Raw genomic sequence first — 27,080 nt, forward strand, 5'->3', positions numbered from 1 at the left:
ACGCGTTCCCTGAAAACGGCTAGGAACGCATATAGTCTGAACAGGCCCTTACACAGATTCATTACAAGATTCATTCTTAATGGTTTAGCCCAGGTGATAAGTAATCTGACTCTTCTGTCTTGCAGGATGGCAACATCTTCCTGGCAGATTACAAGATTCTGGATGGCCTCCCTGCAAATAAGTCGGTTAATGGTAAACAGCAGTACCTTGCTGCACCCCTGTGTCTCTTGTGGAAAAATCCTCAGGACCAGCTTGTCCCCATTGCCATCCAGGTAAATGAGGTTCTAGGCTTATGGTTTCACTGGGACTGAAGATCTCTGTATGCACTTGAAATTTACTTCTGATCATGGGTAGAAACTTGGAGTCACTACAGTGGCATATAGCAGAATGCAATAAATTACTCAGGTTTCAGCATCAGAAACAATGTTAAGGGGCCCATACACCTAACTATTTTCCCGCCGATATACAGCCGATTCGATCACAGTGATCGAATCGGCTGAGAAACGGCCGCGCACCCAGCTGACAGAACGATCGATTTCCATCTGAAATCGATCGTTCCCGTCGATCAGTGCGGAAGATTTTTCTCGATCGCCGGCAGGTCGAGAGTGCGTCGATAGCAGCGTTCGTATGACCGCCACAATACAGCAGAGATGCATTACCTGTTCCGGCTGGCGCGACTCCCCTGGTCCCCGCTGTCTTCTTCTCCACTCCGGGCTCCGGACTGTTCCTGCAGCTACACAGAACTTCCTGTCCCGGCAGGAAGTTTAAACAGTAGAGCGCCCTCTACTGTTTAAACTTCCCCTGGACATGACGTTCAGTAGCTGCAGGAACGGTCCGGAGTGGAGAAGAAGATAGCGGGGACCAGGGGAGTCGCGCCGGCCGGAACAGGTAATGTATGCAGGGAGGGCGGCAGCAGCTCCACAGATTGTGATCGGTTTCAGGCTGAAATCGATTCACAATCTGTTTGCAGTAAAGGTGGCCATACGATCCCTCTCTGATCAGATTCGATCAGAGGGATCTATCTGTTGGTCAAATCTGATGGCAAATCGACCAGTGTATGGCCACCTTTAGCAAGCCTACTCATGATCTGATATTACACAGGGCAGACATGTTCCTCCTCGTGGCACACGGCAACCACAGCAGTCCAAAGAAACCATTAGAGTACAGTCTCTAGGTCTGGGCAGATGCTAGAATCTCTGTCAGTGTTACCGTACTAGAGACAATAATTGCTGATCATCTAAGGAAAAAATCAAGCTGTAGTAGGTGTCCTGCATCATTTGATGATCCATCACAACAGACCAGTGACGTACCTAGGGAATCTGACACCCAGACAACCCCACCCCCAAACAGTTAGACTATGACTATGGTACAATTAGATTGTGAGCTGGGGGGATAAATAATCAATAGTCCAAGTCACTCTGGTATTACAGCAGCCAGTACACATGGCTTCTAATGACGGGCAACTTTTTAAGCACTAAATATATCCTGCCACCTCTCCCTGCTAATGTCCCAGCTGCAGCACAGCAATCATTCTCTCTACTCACCCTGCTGCTCTGCACATTCACTCACTGCAGGCTGTGTAGAGAGTAAGGAAACACATTGCCCATGGGACAGCAAGGGGGCGGGGTGCTAAATCTAGTGCAGGAAGTAGCAGCAGGCAGTGCATGGGATTTTACTATTTTCCCCAGGGTTGCTCGTAAACTACGCCAGTGCGAATCTTTGCGTCATAGTTCATAGACTAAGTTTAAAAACATTGCGTACGTATTTCCGTGTAGTCGTAGTACAGCTATTCGAAGCTACGCGTAGTTGACGTATGTATTGTGAAGTCAACTACGCGTGCAGTAACTGCGTCTATACGGATCATTGCGCATGCGCAGAAATATTGCCCTTCTCTATACAATTCCGCATTGGAAGGTGGAATGTACGCATATATTAGTTCACCCATGCGCATATTTAGCGGATTATTGCAGAAATGTTTCCGCATAGGAGCATAAGCGTCTGCATACACTACGCGTCACACTAAGCGAAGCTGGCGTATTTTAACTCGTAGTCTACGAAATGCAAACGTAGCAAAGCTTCTAATCTCGAAACCATAGTTTGCAAAGCGTAATTGCATAGCACTACGCGTCCCAGCGTAGCGAAGTTGGCTGACTACGACCATCCCTGATTTTCCCGAATGTTGCCGAAACTAAAGTCCTAGGTGGAAGAACACAGTAGCTGAGCACCACAGTTGCACCCATAGCCATGGGTACACCTGGGGCTGTGGGCACCTGCAGCCCTGTGGTAGGTACGCCACTGCAACAGATTGCTAAAAAAGGTGCCATTATCCCTCTGGTCACTGATCAACATTGCCCTCTGTTCATACCTTTTCATGGACGAGCAGCATGTGCCTGCAGCAATGGTTCCTGAAGCTGTTGTCCCAAATGATTACCAATGCTGATTCCTGATCAATCAAATGTTTGTACAACTCTTCATAACGTAGCCCACTAATGACTTCACACAGTTCTAATTTGATGCATTCCAATTTAAGAATGACCTGTAACTGCTCTCATAGCACAACATATAACAATTCAAGATGCTCATCAGGCGCTTGCTTTATTAGTATGTATCCCCACCTTTCCAGTGATGTTACAGCCTAGGCTATGATGTCAGGCAGCCTTCTGCCCCAGAGCACTCTAGGAGATCAACTGATGGACAGTTCCTGCTCCCTACAAAGGGGAGGGGGGGACAGACCTCCCACAATGATTCACCTTGCCATCAGTGTAACTCTCAAATGCATCAGTGATGCAGAATTTTTAATGCGCAGACCTTGACTACTGGTAGATGAATGTAACAAAATAAAATCCTGTTCATAAAGTTCCCCCTGTATGGGTAAGCTGTACTAAAGCTGTTTTTTTTTTTTTTTTTTTTTAAGTTGTCTCAAACCCCAGGAGACGACTCTCCAATCTTCTTGCCCAGCGATAATGAATATGACTGGTTACTGGCCAAAATGTGGGTGCATAATTCTGAGTTCCACATTCATGAACTGGTTTCTCATTTCCTTCAAGTCCATCGGCTTGCTGAGACGTTCAATGTTGCAACCAACAGACATCTTCCAATATGTCATCCAGTGTACAAGGTAAAGTCTGTGTTCCTCCTAAATGATCTAGTGAAACTGTTGGATCATAAAGGATGTCCACTGTGCACATGATTGTAGATTTGTGGCTATTTCAGTATTTCATTTTTGAACTTTGTACAAACTTTTGTACTAGAATTATCAGTTTCACCCTGTTCTGAGGGAATTTGTTCTAAAATAGGGATTTTGTGTTGTATTCCTACTCTGCTGTGTATATGATTTGTAATTCCAGTCTACCCTTCTTTTACCAGTTGCTTATTCCACACCTTCGCTTCACACTGGAGATAAACTTCCTTGCCTCAGCAAAGCTGGTTGCTCCTGGAGGTCTGTTTGACCAGGTAACTTATTCTCATATGGTTAAAGCTCTGTGCACTGTTATCCAAGATCTATGTAGCTACTTTATGCCATTGTATAACCCAGCTAATTAGTAAATGTGAAATTAAAGTGAGCAGTAGTGCACCATGCATAAAATCTGGGTCATGCCTAGCATCTGAAGCACCCCCAACAGTGAGCATGTGCCAGAAAGGTCAGACTAACTTTAACACATCATAGCTCCACCATACTGGCCCATTTTGCATCACTTGCGCAGGCCCAGACTAGACTTAAGCTAGGCTTGAATAAAGTATGGGTCTTGCGAAGATTTAGAGCAGGGCTTCCCACCCCTGTCATCAAGTACCACCAGCAGTGCATGCTTTGTTGAAATCTACACAGGTAGTTGGCTCTGCTGAGACACTAATAATCTCACCTGTGAATGTTTGTTGTTTTTTCTGCAAAACCTGCACTGTTGGAGGTACTTGAGGACAGGGTTAGGAAGCCCTGATCTAGAGGACAGCCTGGAGATCATATATTCCAAACAGCTTCTCAAGGTGGAAATGACCCTGGCCCAGGTGATGCACTGGGTAACAGGATGTACCTTCTTGCGACAAAACACTTCTGACCTTTGCTCACACAGGGCTCCAGACCGACAATGACTCGCTTAACCCATAGACTGCTGACATCTATAGGCGTTTGTTTCCACATCAATATGCTATGGTTGTCTCAAGGCGTATTTAGTACAAAGTACTTTCTCCTGCCATGGACCTCTCAAGGCCTTTTTTCCCCACAATCCTTCAGGGCAAGGTGAGACGTCGCCCCTCCCAGACGCAGGAACAGACAGCACTTCCCCTATAAAAGAATCAAATGGTTAGTCCACCCTCAGTGCTGTTTGTTCCTGCGTCCAGGCAGGTCGGCATCTCCCCTTGGGATTGAGCCTGTGTGCTGGGCTGCAGGTGTCATTTCCTAGGGTGGCGGAGACGATGGTACTGAGGTCGTCTCGCCTTCACCTCACACTGGACTGTGTCTGTGAGGTTGCCTACCTTTCTCAGCCGAATGTGGTGGAGCAAGAGTGGAAGGCACGGCTTTCCTTTCCGCCTACGGAGGAGTCGGAGCGGGAGAGGACCGGACGCTGGTGAGTCACGCGTGTGTTGGATGCGGAGGTAGATTCGCATGAGGCTGGTGGAGGCGTAGTTTCCGGCGGGTATGCCGGAGACTGCCTCTTGAGCCTGTTGGTCCGGGTCTTCTGTCACTTCCGGTTCCGGCTCCAGTTCCGCCTTGCGTGACGTCCGTGGGCGGAAGTGTTTAAAGGAAAGAGCGCGTGCAGGCTGGTGGCGGCGTTTTTTTGTTACTCTGCAGTGGACAGACTGCAGTCTTTGGGCAGGATATCGTTGCATGATGTCTGCCGCAGATAAGACTGAGGGTAATCCAGCCGCCCAGAAGGTGAGGCAGAGGGTCTCTTTCTGGGGATTGCATGCATATTTATGGGGCTATCTGTATCTTATACTGCTTTGTATGTTATTGCAGGCCAAAACAACTGAAGCAGTGAGGCCTCCTCCTACTTATAAGAGATGCCCTGTATGTAATGGGAAATTGCCATTGCCCTATGCCAAAACTTTATGTCAGCAATGCACTGATAAGATTTTGGGGGAACAAGGTGGGCCGTCGGTCCAAGAGACCTTGCAAGCTTTTAGAGAAGAGATAAATTCCTCATTAGCTTCATTTAAATCCTCTTTGTCTGTAGCTGCAGCTTCTACATCTCAGAGTACTGTATCTGTGACTCCAGCGATTGAGGGGGAAGGTCAGGAGCAGTTGGATGTGAATGAAAGTTCAGCTGATTCAGATTCAAAAGAGGTAGAAATTGATACGCGTTCAGGTTTCGGGTTGAAGATACCGAAGCTCTGATCGCGGCGATTAATGAAACACTGGAATTAAACAATGAGGCAGCGGTTTCTTTATCCCTTCATGACCAATTATATAAAGGTATGGAGGAAAAGAAAGGTCTCACGTTTCCGGTGCATAATGCTATCAAACAGACAATTCTGAAAGAGTGGAAGGATCCAGAAAAGAGGCTGTTTATTTCCAAAGCATTGAAACGCAGATTTCCTTTTACGGGTGAGGATTCGGCGTTATGGGACAAATGTCCAAAATTGGACTCTCCTTTTTCGCAGGTGTCGAAACAGGGCGATTTGGCATTTGAGGATCTAGGGGATCTTAAAGATCCTGCAGACAAAAAGATTGATGCCTACCTTAAAAGAACATGGGAAGCGAATGCGGCTACCTTTAGACCAGCTATAGCTTCAACATGTGTGGCTAGAACATTGGAGCTGTGGATTAACCAGCTCAAGGCAAATATTTTAGCAGGGGCTTCAGTAGAGCAGCTGATGGAATCAATTACGATTCTGAATAAGGCGGCAAATTATCTGGCGGATGCTTCCGCAGAGACTATTAGATTTACAGCCAGGTCTACTGCCCTGGTAAATGTTTCTCGGAGAGCTTTGTGGCTCAAGACTTGGGATGGTAATTTAGCATCCAAAAATAGATTATGTGGAGTCCCCTTTTCAGGAGATCTGTTATTTGGGCCAGATTTAGATCTAGCGTTGGAAAGAACTTCTAATAAGAAGAAGACATTTCCAAAGAAACAAAAAGTGTCTAATAAAAAATATTTTCGCAAGCCAGCGGCAAACCAAAAAGAGTCATACAAAGATCAAAAAGGGAATAAAAGGTGGTTTGGTGATAAATCCAGAAGAGGAGGATTCAGATCGAAGCCATCAGAGGGGCAGTCAAAACCACAATGACTTGTGTCAGGCGGTCGGGGGAAGACTAAAGTATTTTTGCCACACTTGGTCAAAGTGGGTGAAAAGTCCATTTATTCGGCAAACAATCAGATTTGGTTACCAAATCGAGTTTGCCTCACCCCCTCCCTCAAGGTTTGTGATCTCAAGACCGCCAAAAGACTTAAGTTTAGTTCCAGAAATGTTGAACATTATAGAGAACATGTTAAAGCAAAATGTAATTGGCAGGGTTCCAAAGAAGGAACAAAGAGAAGGGTTTTATTCAACGATTTTTCTGGTGAAAAAGCAGTCAGGGAAATATCGTTTGATTCTAAATTTAAAGAAACTGAACCCGTTTATCAGGAAGAAGAAGTTCCGGATGGAATCAATATTCACCATAAGGGAACTATTATTTCCGGAGGCATTCATGGTCTCATTAGACCTCAGGGATGCTTATTGGCATGTGCCAATTCACAAACGATCCCAAAAATTCTTAAGGTTTGCCCTTCAGGTAAATGGAATACTGATGCAGTTTCAATTCCTATGCCTCCCGTTTGGGATCACTTCCGCACCAAGAATGTTCACAAAAATTCTGGGGGAAGCTTTGATTCCTTTAAGAGAAAGGTCGATCATGGTAATTCCTTATCTAGACGACCTTTTGATAATGGGCAATTCAGTGGCAGAATTAAAGAATCACCTGCAGGCGGTTTCAGATCATCTGCAGTCATTAGGTTGGATAATAAATCAAGAAAAATCATGCCTACTACCAAACCAAAGAATGTTGTTCTTGGGCATTTCAATAGATGCGCTGGATCAAAAGTTCTATCTTCCAAAGGAAAAAGGGGAAAAATTAAAAAATGCAATTCTGACCCTTCAAAAAGAATGGCAACCTTCATTAAGAATGATTTCACAGGTGTTGGGAATAATGTCATCAACAATGGTGGCTGTACCGTGGGCATTGTCGCATCTCAGGAAGCTTCAAAATTTCCTGTTGGAAAATTGGGATGGACAACCTCGGAGTCTGGACTTCAGGGTGTCCATTCCAACACTAGTGAAGTCATCGCTGCAGTGGTGGTTGGAGGACTCCAATCTACTGAAAGGCAATCTGTGGAAATATCCAACAGAGAAGATTCTAACCACGGACGCAAGTTCGTGGGGATGGGGTGCTCATGTGGACCATGTAGCATTTCAGGGCAGATGGTCAAGACAGGAGTCCCAGAGCTCTTCGAATTTGAGAGAATTGAAAGCTGTGGGTTTGGCACTGACTCAGGCAAAAGAGATAATATTCAAGACACATGTATTAGTGCAGTCAGACAATGTTACGACAGTAGCATTCATAAACAAACAGGGAGGCACGAGGTCCCGGTTATTACAGGAAGTTGCGGCAGAGATTTTATTCTGGGCAGAAGAGAATGTGTTGTCCTTGAGAGCGGTTCATCTCAGGGGCACTTTGAATTTAGATGCGGACAAGTTGAGCAGAAACAAAATTCTAGCCTCAGAATGGTCACTGAACAAACAAGTCTTTCTGCTGATCACGGAAAGATGGGGTGTTCCGTCAGTAGACCTGCTAGCATCTCAAGAGAATGCGCAGACACAAAGCTATTTCTCATTGAATGCAATGGACAATGCATTAGGGATAAATGCGTTCAATTACCAGTGGGACTTTCCGTTGATTTATGTTTTTCCTCCCCTGAACATGATCCCGGCAGTGCTGGAGAAATGGAGGAAGGACCGAAGGAAAATGATTCTGATAGCTCCTGTGTGGCCAAGAAGATCTTGGTTTGCGGTAATGAAAAGGTTCACGGTGGGACAACCGTGGTTACTGCCCCTCAGACCAGATTTATTGGTCCAAGGAGATCTGTGGCATCCACATCCAGATCGACTGAATCTGGCGGTATGGATCCTGAACTGACTTGGTTAAAGAGCATGGGGGTGTCAGATAAAGCAGCCTCAACGTTGATTGGAAGTCGCAAGGAGGTAACAAGGAAAATTTATTTAAAGTATTGGAAAGTTTTCCATGTCTGGCTGAAAAAGTCTAAGTTTGATAGCATGTCTATCCCAGCAATTCTGGATTTTCTCCAGGAAGGTTGGGAAAAGAACGTGTCGGTCAGTACTCTGAGAGTACAAATGGCAGCGCTTACTGCGTTCTCTGGTGTGCCTATTTCTACCTCTCCTTTAATTGTAAGATTTATGAAAGCAGTTTCAAGAAAACTTCCCGTTTTCAAACCATACGTGTCTCCTTGGGATCTGTCTGTGGTTCTGCAGGGTCTAGTCAAGGCTCCTTTTGAACCACTAAGAGATTGTACGCTTAAAGTTCTTACTTATAAGGTAGTTTTCTTAATAGCAATTACTACGGCGAGGCGAGTTAGTGAGATTCAGTCCCTGTCAATTAAAAGTCCTTACTTTCAAGATTTTCAGGACAGGTTGGTACTTCAGACAGATCCAAAATTTTGTCCTAAGGTGATGTCAAAATTTCACAGGTCCCAGGATATTGTGTTACCAACCTTTTGTGTGAATCCGAGGAATGAGAAAGAACAGAGTTTCCATTACTTAGATGTTAGAAGATGTGTATTAGAATATCTGGCCAGAACGGCGGATATCAGAAAGTCAGATGCATTATTCATTTTACATACAGGTAAAAATTCAGGCCAGGCAGCTTCTAAATCGACTATAGCTAATTGGATTAAATTAGCAATTATTGAGGCTTATAAGGTTATGAATGTTGATCCGCCAGCTTCCTTTAAGGCACATTCGACTAGGGCCATGGCGGCTTCATGGGCAAATAGAGCAGGGGCATCTCCTGAACAGATTTGCAAGGCGGCAACATGGTCAACGTTCTCTACGTTCATTCGCCACTACCGGATTGACGCATTATCTGCTCATGACCAAGCGTTTGGGAGAAAGATTCTTCAAGCGGTGGTCCCACCCTAAGGTTATATTACTTGTTTATCGTCTCACCTTGCCCTGAAGGATTGTGGGGAAAAAGCAGAGTTAGTACCTGCTAACGATGTTTTCAACAATCCTTCAGGGCAACGATCCCACCCGGGTGTTGTTGTCTTGTCAGATAGTAGCACTGATTGTGGGTTAGTGGATTGTTCACCTGTCGGGTACTTGTCTAAACGCACTGAGCGTGGACTAACCATTTGATTCTTTTATAGGGGAAGTGCTGTCTGTTCCTGCGTCTGGGAGGGGCGACGTCTCACCTTGCCCTGAAGGATTGTTGAAAACATCGTTAGCAGGTACTAACTCTGCTTTTCATTTACCCAGAGAGAACCTGTATTGTGTAGGATTATTGTAGGGAGGACTTATTTTCACATCCTGTGGCAGGAAGTGGTTAATGGGCACCTTTTTTTTAAAAAAAAATTTTTTATTTTTTTTTTTATTTTTTAGCCTACATAAAAATATACTGTATAAATGAATTTTTGGTTGGGGTGGATTACTGGATGTAATTTGTTTTTTTTAAAAAAAATTTTTTTTCTTCCTCCTTTTGACTCGATTTTATATTTAGACTACATCTCTTCACTCGAGTGTGATTGGAAGATTTCTAAAGAAAGCCATGGAAGAGGTGACCTACAGCAGTCTCTGCCTTCCTGATGACATCCAGAACAGAGGACTGGAGACTGTGCCTAATTACCTGTACAGGGAGGATGGAATGAAGATCTGGGCAGCTATAGAGGGGTATAGATTTATGTGCCTTACCTAATATTACACAGCTTCCCTTTTCCATCGGTCCTTCCTTTCATATGCAGCAACTCCACTTTCATGTTCAGGTGCCCCGGCCCCATGGGGCTGCAGCTGCCTGAGCCTTAGTGGCCTTTCCAAAAATGTGGCCCTGCAGAAAGCCTCTTTTGCCTCATGGAGGAGAGAATGAGCTGGAGGAGTTCAGCAGGAACTTAAACAGAAAGTGACCTGAAATATCAGTAAATGTGTGCAGCGATTCTAGCAGGCATATGTAGTATCCTAATGCTAAAGGTACACACACTCATGCAATAATTGCAAGTCCTAAAGGGTTTGTACAGTGATCACCCAACAGTCTCTTAAGGATCTGGCATGTTGGATCCCTAAAAGGAAACTAAATATGGCAGTCCCATTTCTCTCACCTCTGGTTCACTTTTTACATTTTTTTAAAGACTCCTGAGCACCACCAATAGCAAGGTGTTCGCTCCCCTGCCCTCACCATTGTGCGCAGGCTGCGGTGTGTGACATGTCGGCTGCCAGTGCCTGGAGAAAGCCCTGGGTAAGTAGATTCCCCCCCCCCCCCCCTGGGAGTATGGACATCCCCTCTAAGTAGATGGCTTGACCTGAGTATTTGTATAAAAAATATTTGGCACATGATAGTGTTGCATGTACTGTGTATGTATATTTAAAATGTATGATTGTATGTATGCACTTCCCAGTAAAAACAAAATTCCCATTCTATTTACCTGTATGGTACTTAGTAATTTCTCATTCACCATGGAACCTTTTTTTTTTTTTTTTTTTTTTTTTTCCCCTGTTCAGATTGTTTGAGGGAAATGTTTGTTGTAGTTACTATCATTTTTTTTTTAGAGTGTTAGTCAGGGCCGGTTCTAGACTTTTTGCTGCCTGATGAAAACTTGTGAGGATGCAGACTCCTCACACAGCACAATAAGCTGCTTTTCCCCAATGACCTCCTTCACCTCACTCTCCTCTCGCTTCTCCTCCAACTCTGACTGAGTTCTGTTACATACAAACATGCTGCCCCTGTAATCTCTGCACCTGATGTAAATATTTTCACCTTGCTTGCTTCAAGAGAACCGGCCCAGGTGTTGGTTCTCCAAAAGGAAGAGTCAATGATTGCATCGGCATCTAATCTGACTACCCTTCTAAAGAGTAACGGTAACCAAGCATTGAACTTTATCCCGATCAGTAGCAGATATCTCCTTTCCCAGAAATGTTTTACCTTTTCTCATATGGATCAGGGGGCTCTGTGTGGCTGATTGTGGTGAAACCCCTCCCACAATGTGATGTCAGCACCTAGGTACTGACATCACTGTAGAATCCTTTCTGCATTGTGGGAAATAAGTTGTTTCCAACTGCCAATTATGTCGGATAGTGAAAAAAATGCTTGTGAATGACCAATGCCTAACCAATGTAGAAGCCGTGGCTGTCTTTCACCAATGCCTGCTGGTGCGGGGCAATGTCTCGCCCCTGGCTATGCCCTCATTCCAATAAAACTTTTCAAATGTTCATATAATGAGCAATCTAACAGCCCAAATCCAAAAAGTTCTTGTCTGAGGCTTCTTTCGCCGCTAGGCAGGTAATTGCATTATAATGACTTTAGTCCTAATTCTCCCACCAAGGCTAAATGGATCAAACTAATAGACACCACCGTCCCCTATAAAAAGCTTATGGCCACAGAAAACGTCTCACATTTTTGTGACATTTAAAGGACCCAAGTGGGAGAGCGCTAGATGGCATGCTCTTATGTCATATCTTTATCTGCGCTAGGAAATGAAAATTTAAAGGGATTCTAAGCAGACTGGTATGCATATAAGCGTACCCATGGCTTTTTGGTTGAGGAGACACTCGCCAGCCCCTTAGGTAGGTGCTCCTGGGCTGGCCGCTATCATATACATTGAATCCAGCGACTGCCAAAAGGCGCAATGTGATCCCAGAATAGGAAGCCTGCGGTTCCTCTGCATATTTTTTAGGCTTCCTGCTTTCTTCCTCAAACCCCCCCCCCCCCCCCCCCCCCGGCCTCAACTCATATTTCGGTTCACTCACGGACGACAGGAAGAAGCTCGGAAGCTGGGACGGATCTAGAGGGGGGCGAGCTGGTATCTTGCCCTAGGCGCAGTTTGTTGAATTCTTAAAAAGGCGGCAAAATGAATGGCAGTTTAGGCACAAAACCTGACCTTTTAGGCGCCAAAACCTGACCTTGCCCCTGGCGCAACTTGGTCTTGCTTCGTCCCTGCTCGGAAGCATGCGCAGAGTGGACCCGCGGCCTTCCTATTCCGGGGTCACATCGGTACTTTTGGCAGTCACTGGAATAAATTTATATGATAGTGTCCAGCCTGGGAGCAGGAGCGTCTGTTCAGGGTCTTTGTGCTGTTGTCATTTCATTATGATGTGTAATGATTTGGCTATGTGCATTAATTGTCCTTGAAGCCCTACCCTGTCCAGCTGTGCTGCAGCATGTCTGTACCCCAGATGTGATTGACATGCCTGCATCTGTACTTGACCACTTTTGGATTAGGAACAACTGTGCAATTTCTCATTAATGCAATTATCTAAATAACCAATCACATGGCAGTTGCTTCAATGCATTTAGGGGTGTAGTCCTGGTCAAGACAATCTCCAGAATTCCAAACTGAACGTCAGAATGGGAAAAAGAGGTGGTTGAAGCAATTTTGAGTGTGGTATGATTGTTGGTGCCAGACGGGCCGGTCTGAGTATTTCACAATCTGCTCAGTTACTGGGATTTTCACGCACAACCATTTCTAGGGTTTACAAAGAATGGTGTGAAAAGAGGAAAACATCCAGTATGCGGCAGTCCTGTGGGTGAAAATGCCTAGTTGATGCTAGAGGTCAGAGGAGAATGGGCCGACCGATTCAAGCTGATAGAGCAACGTTGACTGACATAACCACTCGTTACAATCGTGGTATGCAGCAAAGCATAATGATGGTAGAGCCTACCTCCCCTTAACCACCATCCACCCAACCCTTACCTTCCCATCTTAACCTTATAAATAATGAACACTGACTACTTGGCATTGGATTAATTTAAGGCCATAGCAGCCCCTTTATTTTAGCCAATTAACAATATTCCAAAACCATAATAGATAACCATAACTTAACAGTTCACAAAGAGCTGGGGTAAAGGGGTCCGGAGGTACCAAATTCAGAAAGCCAAAACGCCCGTGTGACATGCAGCCTTGTACCGGCCCCCAGCTGCTCGAACAGCTGCATGCCCCAAAGTCATGTCTCCCGTAGTTGACTTTAGACCACCGGATTTGTCCCGCGGCAAATCACCTTCCACAAGAAACCGACCTCCGGAGCCCATTTTTACCCCTCCGGCTGCAATGACAAACAGACATACCAACACAAAAACAGAAAAATAAGGGAGGGAGCTTCTTCCCTTGCGCTGCAGTGACTGAATGTACCCACCCCCTTGCTTCCGCCTCCTAGCCTGGGAATCTTTCCCCCTCCCCACACCAACCCCTGCGCCACCTGAGCTGAGGCCTGGGCCAGCCCACCCTCACCCATTAACCCCCACGCTGCCAGGGGGGACGGCTACCCCATCATGCCCAGGCCCTCCGCACTTTGCTTTGCTACGGCTCCGGGCCCTATCTTTTGTGAAGCTACAACACGCACAACCTTGAGGTGGATTGGTTACAACAGCAGAAGACCCACTGGGTACCACTCCTCTCCACTAAAAATCGGGAAAAGAGGCTTCAATTTGCATGAGCTCACCACAATTGGACAGCTGTGGAAAATGTTGCCTGGTCTGAGTCTCGATAGTCCGAATTTGGCATAAACAGAATGAGAACATGGATCCATCATGCCTTGTTACCACTGTGCAGGCTGGTGGTCCAATGGTGTGGGGGATGTTTTTTTGGCACACTTTAGGCCCCTTCGTGCCAATTGGGCATCGTTTATATGGGCTACCTGAGCATTGTTTCTGACCATGTCCATCCCTTCATGGCCACCATGTACCCATCCTCTGATGGCTACTTCCAGCAGGATAATGCACCATGTCACAAAGCTCAAATTTCAAATTGGCTTTTTTTTTTTTTTCAAATAAGTTTTGTCACTTTTACATAAAACAGTACAGAACAACCAACCCCCCCCCCCCCATCCCAACATTCTCAGAATGCATTAAGGAGTGTTTATATATGTGTTATAATCCATACCATGCTTCTTAAGGTGCTCTATCCACGGGATCCAAATACTGTTGAATTTCAGGGGACAATTCCTCTGGAGATACGTGAATTTATATAGGGGTAGAGTAGCATTGATTATTTGTATCCATCTTGCCGCAGATGGAGCATCTGGCTGTATCCAGTGTAGGATAGTTTTCCTGGCAAAGTAGGAAAGAGTGTCCCACAAAAGTACAAATTTTCTGGATGGCATTATATCCCCTGAGATCCCCAATACATGTCTTAGGATCAAGAGAAATGGGTCTTTCAAATGTCTTTTGAAGTAAATCCTTAACCTTTTCCCAGTATGCCCGTATGCTTGGGCAGCTCCATACCATGTGCATAAAATCTCCCGGGGATTGCTTGCACCTGGGGCATTCATCACATCTATCTGGATACATATTCGCTAATCTGGATGGAGTATAATATCTTCTATATGTAAAATTTCATTTGAATAAGTTTATCTTTGCAAGATATTAAATACACTCCAGGATTTTTCTAGGAGATCTCGTCATTCCGACTCTTCCAAGGTAGGTATATCTGATTTCCAGGTCTGGTAGGCATTGTCCACTCTAGGAGTTGAAGTGCCCACTAGAGTTGCATGAATCTCCGATAAAGGAGAATCTAAATGTTTTTGGAGTAAGTGTTTTGGGAGGGTCAGACTTTAAAGTAATGGGCCTAGTGAACTGCGCTTGAGCAGCATGTCGGATTTCAATATAGCTGAAAAACAGTTTATTGTTTAGAGAAAAATCCTTTTTGAGTTGAATGTAGCTAGATGACCATCCATAATGTGCTGCAACCATTTAATCGCATATGAAGCCCAAAGAATAGGATCAGGAATGTTGAAGTGGGGGAGGTGAGGGTTGCACCATAAAGGAGTATGCGGGGAATAGACATCCGATTGATAATACTTTCGTTTGGCTGCTTCCAGGATCCTAATAGTAAAAATCATAGGTAGTGGAAGATTTGGATAAGCTTTTTGGCCTTTAAATGGTAGGAGGGGGAAGTCCTTCGTAGGATCCCACCACTGCAGCTTCCAAAGTTGAGGCTGTGTTTCTATCCTCCTGGGCAAACCACCATCTGAGAGTGACTAGGACAGAGGCCCAATAATTTTAAAGTTGTTTAGGGAACGCCCCGGACTGGCCAGGGGGGGGAGGGGGGGCGATTGCCCCCCAGGCCGCGTCACGTTAAAGGGTGCCAGGAAAAAAGGGCGCAGGGTTTTAAACGATAAGCATGAATAACGTTTAAGAAAAATTGTGCTATATTTCGTTTAATGATTTATAACTTTATAAAACATTTTTAATGTGTATGAAATCGGGAATTGTTAAAAAGTTAATCCCTGTTTAAAAAGTGAAATGCATAATAACGTTTTATAAAAGATTAAGAATGTTACTAAAACTATACTTAACCCTACTCTCACACAGAACCCTCCCTGTACCTACCTCTGATCCCTAGACCCCCCCCCCCCCTGGTGGTGCCTAAACCTAAGACCCCCTGTGATAAGCATTAACCCATTCAGGTTCCGTGGTTTTCACGAGAAATGTTCACTCCCATTCATTAGCCTATAACTTTATCACTACTTATCACAATGAACTGATCTATATCTTGTTTTTTCCACCACCAATTAGGCTTTCTTTGGGGGGTACATTTTGCTAAGAGCCACTTTACTGTAAACGCATTTTAACAGGAAGAATAAGAAAAAAATGGAAAAATTCATTATTTCTCAGTTTTCAGCCATTATAGTTTTAAAATAATACATGCCTCCATAATTAAAACTCACGTATTGTATATGCCCATATGTCCCGGTTATTACACCGTTAAAATTATGTCCCTATCACAATGTATGGCGACAATATTTTATTTGGAAATAAAGGTGCATTTTTTCCATTTTGCATCTATCACTATTAACAAGTTTAAAGAGAATCTGTATTGTTAAAATCGCACAAAAGTAAACATACCAGTGCGTTAGGGGACATCTCCTATTACCCTCTGTCACAATTTCACCGCTCCCCGCCGCATTAAAAGTAGTCAAAAACTGTTTTAAAAAGTTTGTTTATAAACAAACAAAATGGCCACCAAAACAGGAAGTAGGTTGATGTACAGCATGTCCACACATAGAAAATACATCCATACACAAGCAGGCTGTATACAGCCTTACTTCTGAATCTCAAGAGATCACTTGTGTGTGTTTACCTTCTGTCCCCAGCTTCTTTCATGCACTGAACATTACAGGCTTCCTGCAGACAGCTCTGCCTATGTCGTTAATTCCTTAGTATGTGACAGACCAGCTCCTTTCACAGCCTCCAGAGGAGGATTTTTATCCAGCTCTCTTCTATCACTGATAAGATAGCAGAGAAGCTGCTGGCTTATGTAAATAAAACACACACTGGAGTGTGCATAGAGAACAGTTTAACACTGAAGAACTTTGCAGCCTTCCAGACACAGGCCGACAAGTCTGACAGGGGAAAGATACATTGATTTATTACAGAGATGGTTATAGTAGAAAGAGCTGCAGCAAGCCAGATAACATTAGAATAGGTTTAGGAACTTGTAGGATGGTAGAAAAAACGTTGTAATTTTTGTTACAGAGTCACTTTAAAATAAAAAAAATATAGAAATATTTCATCTTTACATTGATATTTAAAAAGTTTAGACCCTTAGGTAAATATTTACATGTGTTTTTTTTTTATTGTAATGGTTTTTTTTATTTATAGTAAACATTTTATTTGGGTAGTTTTGGGAGGGTGGGGGGTAAACAATAGATTTATAATGTAAATGTGTGTTGATTTTATTTTCATTTTCAGGTGTAGTATTACTTTTTGGCCACAAGATGGCGGCCATGAGTTTGTTTACATGACGTCACTCTAAGCGTAACACACGCTTAGAGTGGCACATCAGGAAGGGAACGGCCAGAAAAGGCGCAGCTTCCGAGAGAAGCTGTCGTTTTTTCAGCGGGGGAGAGGAATCAGTGATCGGGCTTCATAGCCCGATATAATATTCCCTGACTACCGAATCCGCGGCCGGGAGTGCGCGCGATCGGCAGCGGGGGCGCGCGGTAGCGCACATGGTTTCTGGACGTAGTTTCTACGTCCAGAAACCAAAATAGGTTGTTTTTAAAAAAATATTGTGCTGTTTTTCGTTTAAAAATGTTTAAAAAATTATAAATCATTAAATAATGTGTAATCATGAGAAGCAGTTATAAAACATTAAGTCTCCAGGCGCCGCTTGTAAAATGTTATTTTTCTCCGGCGCCCTTTTTTCCTGCTGGGCGCCCATTAAACGATATTTATTATAGGAGTGAATGGCGGCGCCCTTTTTGTCCACCTGCCTCATGCGCCCAAATTTCCTGCTCTAGTATTTGTACGCTGCGGGTGAGTTTGGCGCCGTGAGCGCCAAATGACAGCTCTTCCTGCTGCCACTAAACTCCCCTGCAATTAAATACCATTCCCCCTCTGAGTTGTAACTCAGAGGGAGGTGTAATTTGGGGTATGGCAATGACCAGAGCACCAAATTACCCTTACGTGCACTGCGCAGCAAATTATTGCTGCTATGGGCCTCCTGGTTTGGTAACCGGTGCTGAGCACTGCACCAAAACCACCTGCTTTGCCTTCTCTCTCCTCTCTCCAATCTTACTGTTGAAACCATAATCTAAAGCTGGCCATACATGCATCAATTGTTACTAAAAGATTCTTTCACTATGATCGAATCCTAATGTCTTTACCACCTGTCAGTACAAAGTATGGATGTGGCCTGTAGGGTTTCATACTATAGTAAAGTGGGCCGTGGGCAGGCAGTGATGCACTTCTTCAATAAAAAGCAGGTAAGCAAAACATGGATGTTGGGGGGGGGGGGGGGGGGGAGTAGTGAAAACAGTGGTGGAAGGAGGGGTAATGACACTTCTGAAATTATCATTAGTGAGGCAGGGATCATGGTGCCAGGAGGGAGGTCAGTAAAGAGGTTACCTAGCGAGGAGCATGCCAGCGCATACCACTAAGGCTGCATCTGAAATGACCACAGCTCATGTGTGCAGCACCTAAATAGACTTTCTGCTACTACTTGTCATGCAAACAGGATGTTACCTGACTGAGGGAGGTGGTGGTCTGGTAATGGGGGAGGGGATATCCGAGATGGAAGAGGGGCTTGTTTGAGGAATTAGTAGAGATGGTGTCAAAGGGGAGGACATAAGTGGTGGGGGGGGGAGGAATGAGCCTTGGGGAATTAAAGTGGCCATACATCTGATAACTTGACAGACTATCAACCATTTGATATCGAATCAGATAAAAAATGTGGCTGGAAATTGGTTGAATGTATCTATCTGCGATGTTGGGAAATCTCGGGCCAATGTGGTTGTCAGGTGCGATAATCACGGTGTGCGATAACATGAATGTTAGACACAACGTAAACCCCGGCCGTTGTCCCTCAATGTATTATGTGCCCCCCCCGGTGCCTTTACCTATCATGCTGTCCCTCGAGTGTCCTTGCTATATTTCCGCATTGGCGCTCCACGTGACTACTGGCATATACCACGTGGGGTGCGTGTGTGATGTCATTTGGGCTGGGGCTGCCATGATAACGGGCCTCTAGTTTTTTTTTCCCCCCCAGGCCATAAGGTCCCAGTCCTCCCCTGGGGAGCGCCATGCCCCCCTCAAATTGGTTTCTTGAGCATGACAAGGAGTTCACTGTACTAAAATGGCCCCCACAGTCACCAGATCTCAACCCAATAGAGCATCTTTGGGATGTGATGGAACGGGAGCTTTATACCCTGGATGTGCATCCCACAAATCTCCATCAACTGCAAGATGCTATCCTATCAATATGGGCCAACATTTCTAAAGAATGTATTTAGCACCTTATTGAATTAATGCCCCGTACATGACCTATATATAATTTTTTTTTTTTTCTCGTTAATCCTCTTAAAACTTGTTTTGCTGTGTATGTTTATCGTGCTTCAATAAACTTTTTTTTTTTTTTTTTTTTTTAACAAAAAAAAAAATCTGCTTCGGTAGCCATTTTTACATGTATGTTGTAGATATTCTGTATTTCATGGTGTAAATACTAAACACTAAATGATTTGTTTCTTTCATGTAGCTTTGTGTCCAGTGTTGTAAATCACTATTATACGAGTGATGAGATGGTCTGCGGAGATCCAGAACTTCAGGCTTGGGTGGCCGAGATCTTCACTAATGGATTTCAGGAAAATGAATCCTCAGGTAAGAATGAGTCCCTGTCAGGAACGATTAGATCCTTATCAGGCTGTCAATCTATTAAGAGAACTGTATGGCGCATGTGCTAGCAGGCTCTGTTCCCACTAGAGCAGAGAACGGACATTTTCTTTTTTTCGTTCTCAGCGTAAGTGGGCCACACTTTTGTGCCGTCGGCGATTTGATCCCGGGCAGGTAGATGCGTTCCCCCATATAGCCCTATGGGGGAGTGCATTTGCCCTGAGCTCCAGCCAGACCACAGTGGACCATCAGAGCGGACATTATACTGTCGGCTCCCACTGCCCGCTTGTGATCTGGAAGAAAGTGGGAACACACAGACCTATAATTTCCTCAAATATGTAACCTTTATGACCTTTCCTGTGGTTATGAAGTTAATCTGCAAACCGAAAACTCATGGGGTCCAGCAGTGGATGTTGCTCAGAATCATATGCATCTCAAATGCGATAGGTAATTTCCAAATAGCAGCTGTAAAGCTTAATGGGAACCTGAAGGTAAAAGGAATATGGGGGCTGCCATCCTTATTCTCTAGCAATGCCTGTTGCCTGACTTCTCTGCTGAAGATCTGCCTTTTAGCCATAGGCCCTGCCTGAACAAGCATGCAGATCAGATGTTTGTTTGAAAAATGGAGTACCCAGCAAGCTCATGGTGAACCAGAACTCCTAGGAGTGTGTGAGGGGCTACAACGGACCAAAACACCCTCTTACTAATACTCTATGGAAAACCAGTTTGCCTTCTTAACAGAATGTATTTGCAATAATTCAGGTTGGCGTGAGCTCTGAGAGAGCTTCCAGTTCTACCCTATAGAGCCACATTAATCCATGCCATGCACTGAGGATCAACCAATCCGAAACGGTCTGCATGTATGTTGGACTATGGCATTCCCGGGCTGCACATGAGGTGGGGTGAGGCAGGTTTCCTGAGGCGGCAAAGTTGGTGGCGGCGCTCGCCTGGCTGTGGGTGGGGGTCCCACCAAGCTGAAGATAGCAGCTCGGAAGGGGGGGGGGGGCAGCATTGCGCAAGTTCAGTGGGCAACATTGAAGAGGAGACTAGCTGTGAAACGCAGCACTTAGAATGCGTAAAGTTGAGGTGTAATTCACCCGCCTGCTGCCTGACATGCTGGAAGGAAGGATAGCGGCTATCATAGCAGTGCATATACCGGAGGTAATTACTTCCTTCAGCATATGCGGTGCTGCTATGAACCACTGTCCTATCTTCACTGTCTGTGGTGCTGCCTGCGGGTTGCAGTCTGAGGTCTGTGAGGCAGGGGGAGCCAGCGAGAATTTCCTGCCCCAGGAGGTGGCCGCCGCTTGTTTCAGGGAGGTGAACTAGTGGTGGCTGGGGAGGAAGGGGGCTGCAACTGGGGGAACTGACCTGCCCAACCTATACTGGGGAAACCTACCTTGCTAACCTATGCTTGGAGAACCTACCTTCCTAGCTTATACTGGTGAACCACATACCTGGCTACCTACCTTGGGGGGGGGGGGGGGCATCCTTACTTACTTACTTACTTACTTACTTACTTACTTACTACTCTGGCATTCTCACTATTATCTGTATTGTCTGTCACCCCATTGTCTATAACCTTGTTTGTTATCCAGTGTAATGGCCCTATTTAAATCCAATGGAGAATATTTTTAAAGTATATATTATGTCTGCAGTGCTGCAAAGGTCTTGAGTATTTTTGTACAAGATTCTACTGTCACTTTTAGGAATCCCGTCTTCCTTAGAGACAAAGGACTCTTTAATCAAGTACCTGACCATGGTGATCTTCAGATGTTCTGCTCAGCACTCTGCCGTTGGAAGCAGTCAGGCAAGTGTCAAGATACCCTCATTAGATACATCCATCTACGGTGAGGTGTGCCCATAAGTATAGTTACGTAAATGTTGTATACTGCGCAACACCCTTCTGCTTAAACTTTATCAATGGGTGCGGAGGCGCACACAATCCCTAAAAGGTTTATTTGTAACGCTTCAGATTTTTGCTTTTATGTAGGTTTTTTTTGCTTTTTTTTGTTGTCTTTGGTATTTTACAGAAAAAAATCAGATCAACTAAAACCTTGCTACTAGCTGGGCTACTGTCAACCTAAAGATGACTTCTCCACTGGGAACAAACCTAAAATTTGCCCCAAATTTGAAACAAAAAACAAGTTGCTTTACAGCACAGATCTAATACCTTTGTTCCCTGCACCTGTCGGGGAGAACAGTCAAGTCTGGGATTTGAGTTCAGGTGAGAAAGTAACTCGGGGAATTTGTTAAAATTGCATTGCAGAAGAAAGGAATGAGGTAGATGCATGTCTAGCTTCAATTCGCTTCCCAGACACTTTCTCACTGCAGTTGCCAGAACTACTGAAACCGGTAAAGTATGCTATAAAATTTCTCTTTAAAGGCTCACAAACCACAGCTGAATAACTTCAGGTTTTACGCGTCCAGTGAAAAATGGCGCCGGCTAAATAATGGCGCCCCTTTCTGCCCGATATATGTTTAAAACGATATTTATCGTTTTAAAGGTTAAAATAGTGCAGACCTTTTGAACGAAATTTATCGTTTTAAATTTTTTTTTAATCCTGCCTGAACGATATTTATCGCTTTACCCCCGCTTTGCTGCCGTTTGGAAAATATCTGCCCGCCGGCTTTAATGTTTAACCAGTTCGCATTGTCGTTTTTCACTTTATGCATCCGAGCAATGTTCACCTCCCATTCATTAGCCTATAACTTTATTACTACTTATCACAATGAACTGATCTATATCTTGTTTTTTCCGCCACCAATTAGGCTTTCTTTGGGGGGTACATTTTACGAAGAGCCACTTTACTGTAAATGTATTTTAAAAGGAAGAATAGGAAAAAAAGGCAAAAAATCATTATTTCTCACTTTTCGGCAATTATAGTTTTAAAATAAAACATGCCTCCATAATTAAAACTCACGTGTTGTATATGCCCATTTGTCCCAGTTATTACACAGTTTAAATTATATCCCTATCATAATGTATGGCGACAATATTTTATTTGGAAATAAAAGTGCATTTTTTCCGTTTTGCATTCATCACTATTTACAAGCTTATAATAAAAAAAAAATTTGAAATATTTAATCTTTACATAGATATTTAAAAAGTTTAGACCCTTAGGTAAATATATATTTTTTTTCAATTAAACATTTTATGTGGGTATTTTTGGGAGGGTGGGATTTAAATTGTATTTTTTTTTTAGTAAATATGTGTATTTTTATTTTTAACATTTAGCTGTAGTTTACTTTTTGGCCACAAGATGGCAGCCATGAGTTTGTTTACAGTGACGTCACTCTAAGCGTAACACGTACGCTTAGAGCGACGTAGGGGAAATGGGAAGCAGAAAAAGCTAGGCTTCCGAGAGAAGCTGTCGCTTTTTCTGCGGGGGAGAGGAATCAGTGATCGGGCACCGTTGCCCGATTCACGGATTTGCTGGCTAACAAACCGCGGGCCGGGAGCGCGCGTCCACGCGGGAACGCGCAGGAGCGCACATGGCTTCCTGGACGTGAGTTTCACGTCCAGGAATGTCAAATAGTTAATAGCAAAGCCCCCTTAAAAGCTAAAAACACCAAATTTGCAGGGAATGTTAAGAAGAAAATTGTGAACAAGAGGAAATTTTTTTTTTTTTTTCAAAAAGACCTTATAGTTTTTGAGAAAATCGATTTTGAATATTCTTCTGACCGTGGGAAAATTAAACGCCCGCCGACTTTAGCGGTTAATAACAAAGCCCCTTTAAATGCCAGAAACACCAAATGTGTAGGGAATGTTAAGAAGAATAGTGGGAACACGAAGAAAAAAAATTGTTCAAAAAGACCTTATAGTTTTTGAGAAAATCGATTTTAAATCTTCAAAGAGGAAAATGTATCTATTTATTTAAATCGCGTACTGACATTTCAGCGGCGGAAACAATTCCCGCCGACTTTAGCAGTTAATAGCAAAGTCCACTTAAATCCTAGCAACACCAAATTTGCAGGATATGTTAAAAAGATACTGGGAAACAATATTTTTTAAAAAAATCGAATTTTTTTTTTTTTTTTTTTGGGGTTATGTTCAGAGTGTGGGAATTTTTTTTTTAAAAAAATGACTATTGACTCAACCTGTTTTTAAAGATCTTAATTTATATGCTCTGTTCTGAAACAGCTGACCCTCTCCATGCATTCTACACCTGCCTGCCATCAAAGCTTTCCCTAGAGGTGAACTTCTCAGAATTTGTAGGTCTGCATGGACATGATTGTGTTGTACTGGCAAGTTTTAGGAAAGGTTTCGTTTTTGGATCGCTCTTGCTTTGCCACACCCAATCAATACAGCTCCACCCAACCCTAGAGGGCTGCGACTAGCCTCCTTTGGGTCCTATAGGTGAAAAGCACTTTACAAATGTGCTATATTTTGTTAATTTTGTCGTATGTTTCCTTTCCAGTTTGACTTCTATTCCTGGATACCAAATGGACCTACCACCATGAAGAATCCTCCACCCACAGCTAAAGGGGTCACCACAATGGAGACCATCCTGGCAACTTTACCTGATGTGAACACTTCTGCAATAGTTATATCCAATGTCTGGGTACTCAGTCATGAGCCAGAAGACCGGGTAAGTAAAAAGGACAAGCATGCAACTAAAAATGGAATGGTGTTCCAGGAGGTGCCCTCCACCCCTGCTCTCCCGCTGCACACCAATCTAGTGCCTAATAGCTGTGTAACCTGTATCCTAACCCTAACACATCATGATCATCAAACCTATTAATGTTGTTGATTTTTAGCGATTTCCCCCACCCCCCTGGTAATTCAAGTGCTGTGAGTGTTCTGCAGTCCCAAAGGCTTTGGAAAAGAGGCTTAAAGTTCTTCTTTTTTGTTTATTTATTTATTTTTTTTTATTTACCACCTTAAGTCCAGAGAAGGTGCCTCTCGCACTGATTGTAGAAGAGTAGGGGCTGCATAGGAAAAGGCCCGAGCACCAAATGTTTAAGTGAATCCTGGGAACAGCCACATTTTCTTATTGCAGGGAGGGTGCATTGAGAGGCATATAGATCCCCTGTGTGCTTGGGTCCCAAGTGGTTTAGAGCCGTGAATGTCAGCAGGCAGATCTTAAAATGGATTCTGCATTTTACTGGCAACCAGTGAAGAGCTTGCAGTACTGGGGTGATGTGTGAGCTACAGGGGGCTTTGGCTAAGAGTCTGGCTGCTGCATTCTGTACTAGTTATAAGGGGTGCAGAACTTTATCTGGGTATCAATAAATAGGGCATTGCGGTAGTCCAAGCAGGAGGATACAAATGCATGAACTAGAGTAGGTAGGTCTTCAACTTGGATAATTACGGTAATCTGCGTTATATTTCTCAGATGGAAGAATAAGACAACTGATACCTGCTGTCTGTTTTCCACCCAGGATCATGCCGGGGTTTCACAGTCTTTATACTGCATGACCTCTCCCCACCAATTGCTAGTTTGCAGTGGGGAGACTTTTGGACTTTATCCATAATGCGTGGGCCACCTACCACCAACTGTTTGTTCAGCCTAAACCAGCTGGTGTTGATGGATGCTGATTGGACTTGTGTGCCAGGCTTGAAGGACACACAGTTGTGCATCGTCACTATAACAATGGTATCCTAGGCCAAAGTTCTTGACCATTTATGCCCACTGGGAACATATAGACTGCAAAGAGTAATGGTGATGGCGCAGAACACTGTGGGACTCCACAAGCAAGAGACACTGGATTCAAGTAGTAGGTGCCTAGGCTCACTTGCTGTGACCTGCCATACAGGAATTGCCCAAGAACGTCCCTTTATTCTAAATCTAAAACTGATGGTGATCTTAGGAGGCTACCTTCTCAGTTTTTTTTTTCTCAGTGTACTCCGATTCTCAGTGGTTCTGGGTTGCCATGAGCTAAGGATAAGTGCCTCAAAGACTCAAAAGCTCTCTAACTTATTATTATGAAATGTTATTAAGCGTGCTGATCTGCATTCGAAATGGGTTTATCCACCTAGTGCTCTGGGGGTTTGACCATGTTGCACCTATTTGGCTTATGAGTAGGAGTGCTTCCAGAGTCTGACTTTGGTCCTGAAAGCAGGGCACACATCAGAACTGCTGGTGTATGGCAAGCCTATAGCTAATACATTTTACAGCCACTAAGTACACCTTAGTACTGGTCCAAGCCTTATCCCAGATAGCTCATAGTGATGCTGACAGGTGATTATTTAGGCAGAGGATTTGTCTCATTTCCCCTCTAACTGCCTTGTAGAAGTGATGGGTGTTGTGTAAATCCTGTTACCTAGATTTATTTATTTCCCCCCCTTTGCAGAGGACACTGGGAAGTTACCCTGATGTGCATTTCATAGAAGAGGAAATACAGAACTTCATCAAAGTTTTTCAAGATAGACTGGCTGAGATTTCCAAATCCATCCAGGAGAGAAATGAATACTCACCGCTTCCCTATCCATATCTGAACCCGAGCATAATAGAGAACAGCGTTTCAGTCTAACACACTAACGCATCTGTCTGCTGTTTCTTACCTTTTTTTTTTTTTTTGGTCTGCTATAAAGAATCTTGACATCTCTGGACAAGCATAAAACGTATCTATCTAAAACGTATGCTCTCAGGACCACATCAGTACATGTGGTTCCTAATATGTATTCAGAAAATGAGCCTTATTGTGCCAGTGTCCTGACCTGTAGGTTTAGCTCATGTTATTCCTAATGTACAAACCTCCTTAATAAAATGGACTGCATACATCTGTTTGCTTTGCTTGTTTTAGTGGCAAATCTTTTGAGATTGAATTGACTTACATGCAGGGGCACAGCAATAGCCATAGCAACTGCTATGGGGCCCTGGAGAGAAGGGGGCTCAGGTGGTACTTTATGCGTTCACTTTGTTTCTCCATCCTCTGACTGTCTCAGTGCCTAAGGACTGTACACAGTGTGTATTGCATGGAAATGTGAATTGCCCAGTCAATTCATATCCATAGGGTAGGGACAGGTGGCATGCTGAAGAGTGCATAGATCTGATGACCCTCCCCCCCCCCATACAAATGTTGCGATGGGACCCCATAATCTCTAGTTGCGCTACTGCTTACATGAAACTTGTAGTCCTCAGTGCTGCTTGGTTTGAAGACAACAGGGGCATCTATTGGTCTTTCTCCAGCCATCATATATGGGACACCACAGGAGAGCGGGGGAAACACGAAATATAAGGACATGGCAGAAACACAATGAACTGAGAATGGACACCTCATAGGACAAGGCTCCTGTTTTTATTCATGTTTGGATTAATTTTGAATAAGCCCTAGATAGCACATGATCACCTCAACTTTGGGGTTCTGTGGTTAGCAGTATCTGGACACTTGCCTGAATTTGTTTCTTTTCAATGCAGCAGAAAGTGCTTTTAATGGATCCACAAGCCAGTGAGAGCCATGTGAGTAGTGTAAGCAGCCACAGTATTGCGGGACTTAAACGGGAATTCCAGGGAGTGTGGTCCCTTGTATCTTCTGATCGCACTGTGCAGCCACGAGTGGCAGGATGATGTGGCTACGCTCGTGCATTGGGACCTGCGGGGAAGTTGCCAGAGAGCCCAGTAAACTCCCAGTGTTGTGACTGTGGGTGGCGCAGCTGTGAGCAGACTGAAGGAAAGATCGCAGCTGCACTAGTCTCCCTTAGGGCCCTTTTCCAACAGCAATCGCTAGCGTTAGCGCTAAAAGCTAGCGATTGCAATTCAGCAACGTTCCAAATTTTCTCGGCGTGTGAGATCATGATTTTGTTATGCACTGCATAGCAAAAATCGATCCG

At 44.1% G+C, this 27,080-nt stretch overlaps 1 protein-coding gene across 2 annotated transcripts in view; it reads left to right on the forward strand.

The window, feature by feature from the left end:
- Positions 1–26,032, forward strand: part of LOC137545545 (hydroperoxide isomerase ALOXE3-like) — a 107,930-nt gene extending 81,898 nt beyond the window's left edge. For both annotated transcript variants that reach the window (XM_068266903.1, XM_068266904.1), the window contains exons 8-15: positions 126–272; positions 2,915–3,118; positions 3,367–3,453; positions 9,710–9,879; positions 19,170–19,291; positions 21,013–21,113; positions 23,725–23,895; positions 25,601–26,032. In XM_068266903.1, coding sequence (XP_068123004.1) covers positions 126–272; positions 2,915–3,118; positions 3,367–3,453; positions 9,710–9,879; positions 19,170–19,291; positions 21,013–21,113; positions 23,725–23,895; positions 25,601–25,780 — 1,182 coding nt within the window. In that variant the 3' untranslated portion in view covers positions 25,781–26,032. The remainder of the gene's footprint in view (positions 1–125; positions 273–2,914; positions 3,119–3,366; positions 3,454–9,709; positions 9,880–19,169; positions 19,292–21,012; positions 21,114–23,724; positions 23,896–25,600) is intronic.
- The last annotated feature ends 1,048 nt before the right edge of the window (positions 26,033–27,080 follow it).

This window comes from Hyperolius riggenbachi, chromosome 2 (genome assembly GCF_040937935.1).
Source record: "Hyperolius riggenbachi isolate aHypRig1 chromosome 2, aHypRig1.pri, whole genome shotgun sequence".
In the NCBI taxonomy this organism is placed as follows: domain Eukaryota; kingdom Metazoa; phylum Chordata; class Amphibia; order Anura; family Hyperoliidae; genus Hyperolius; species Hyperolius riggenbachi.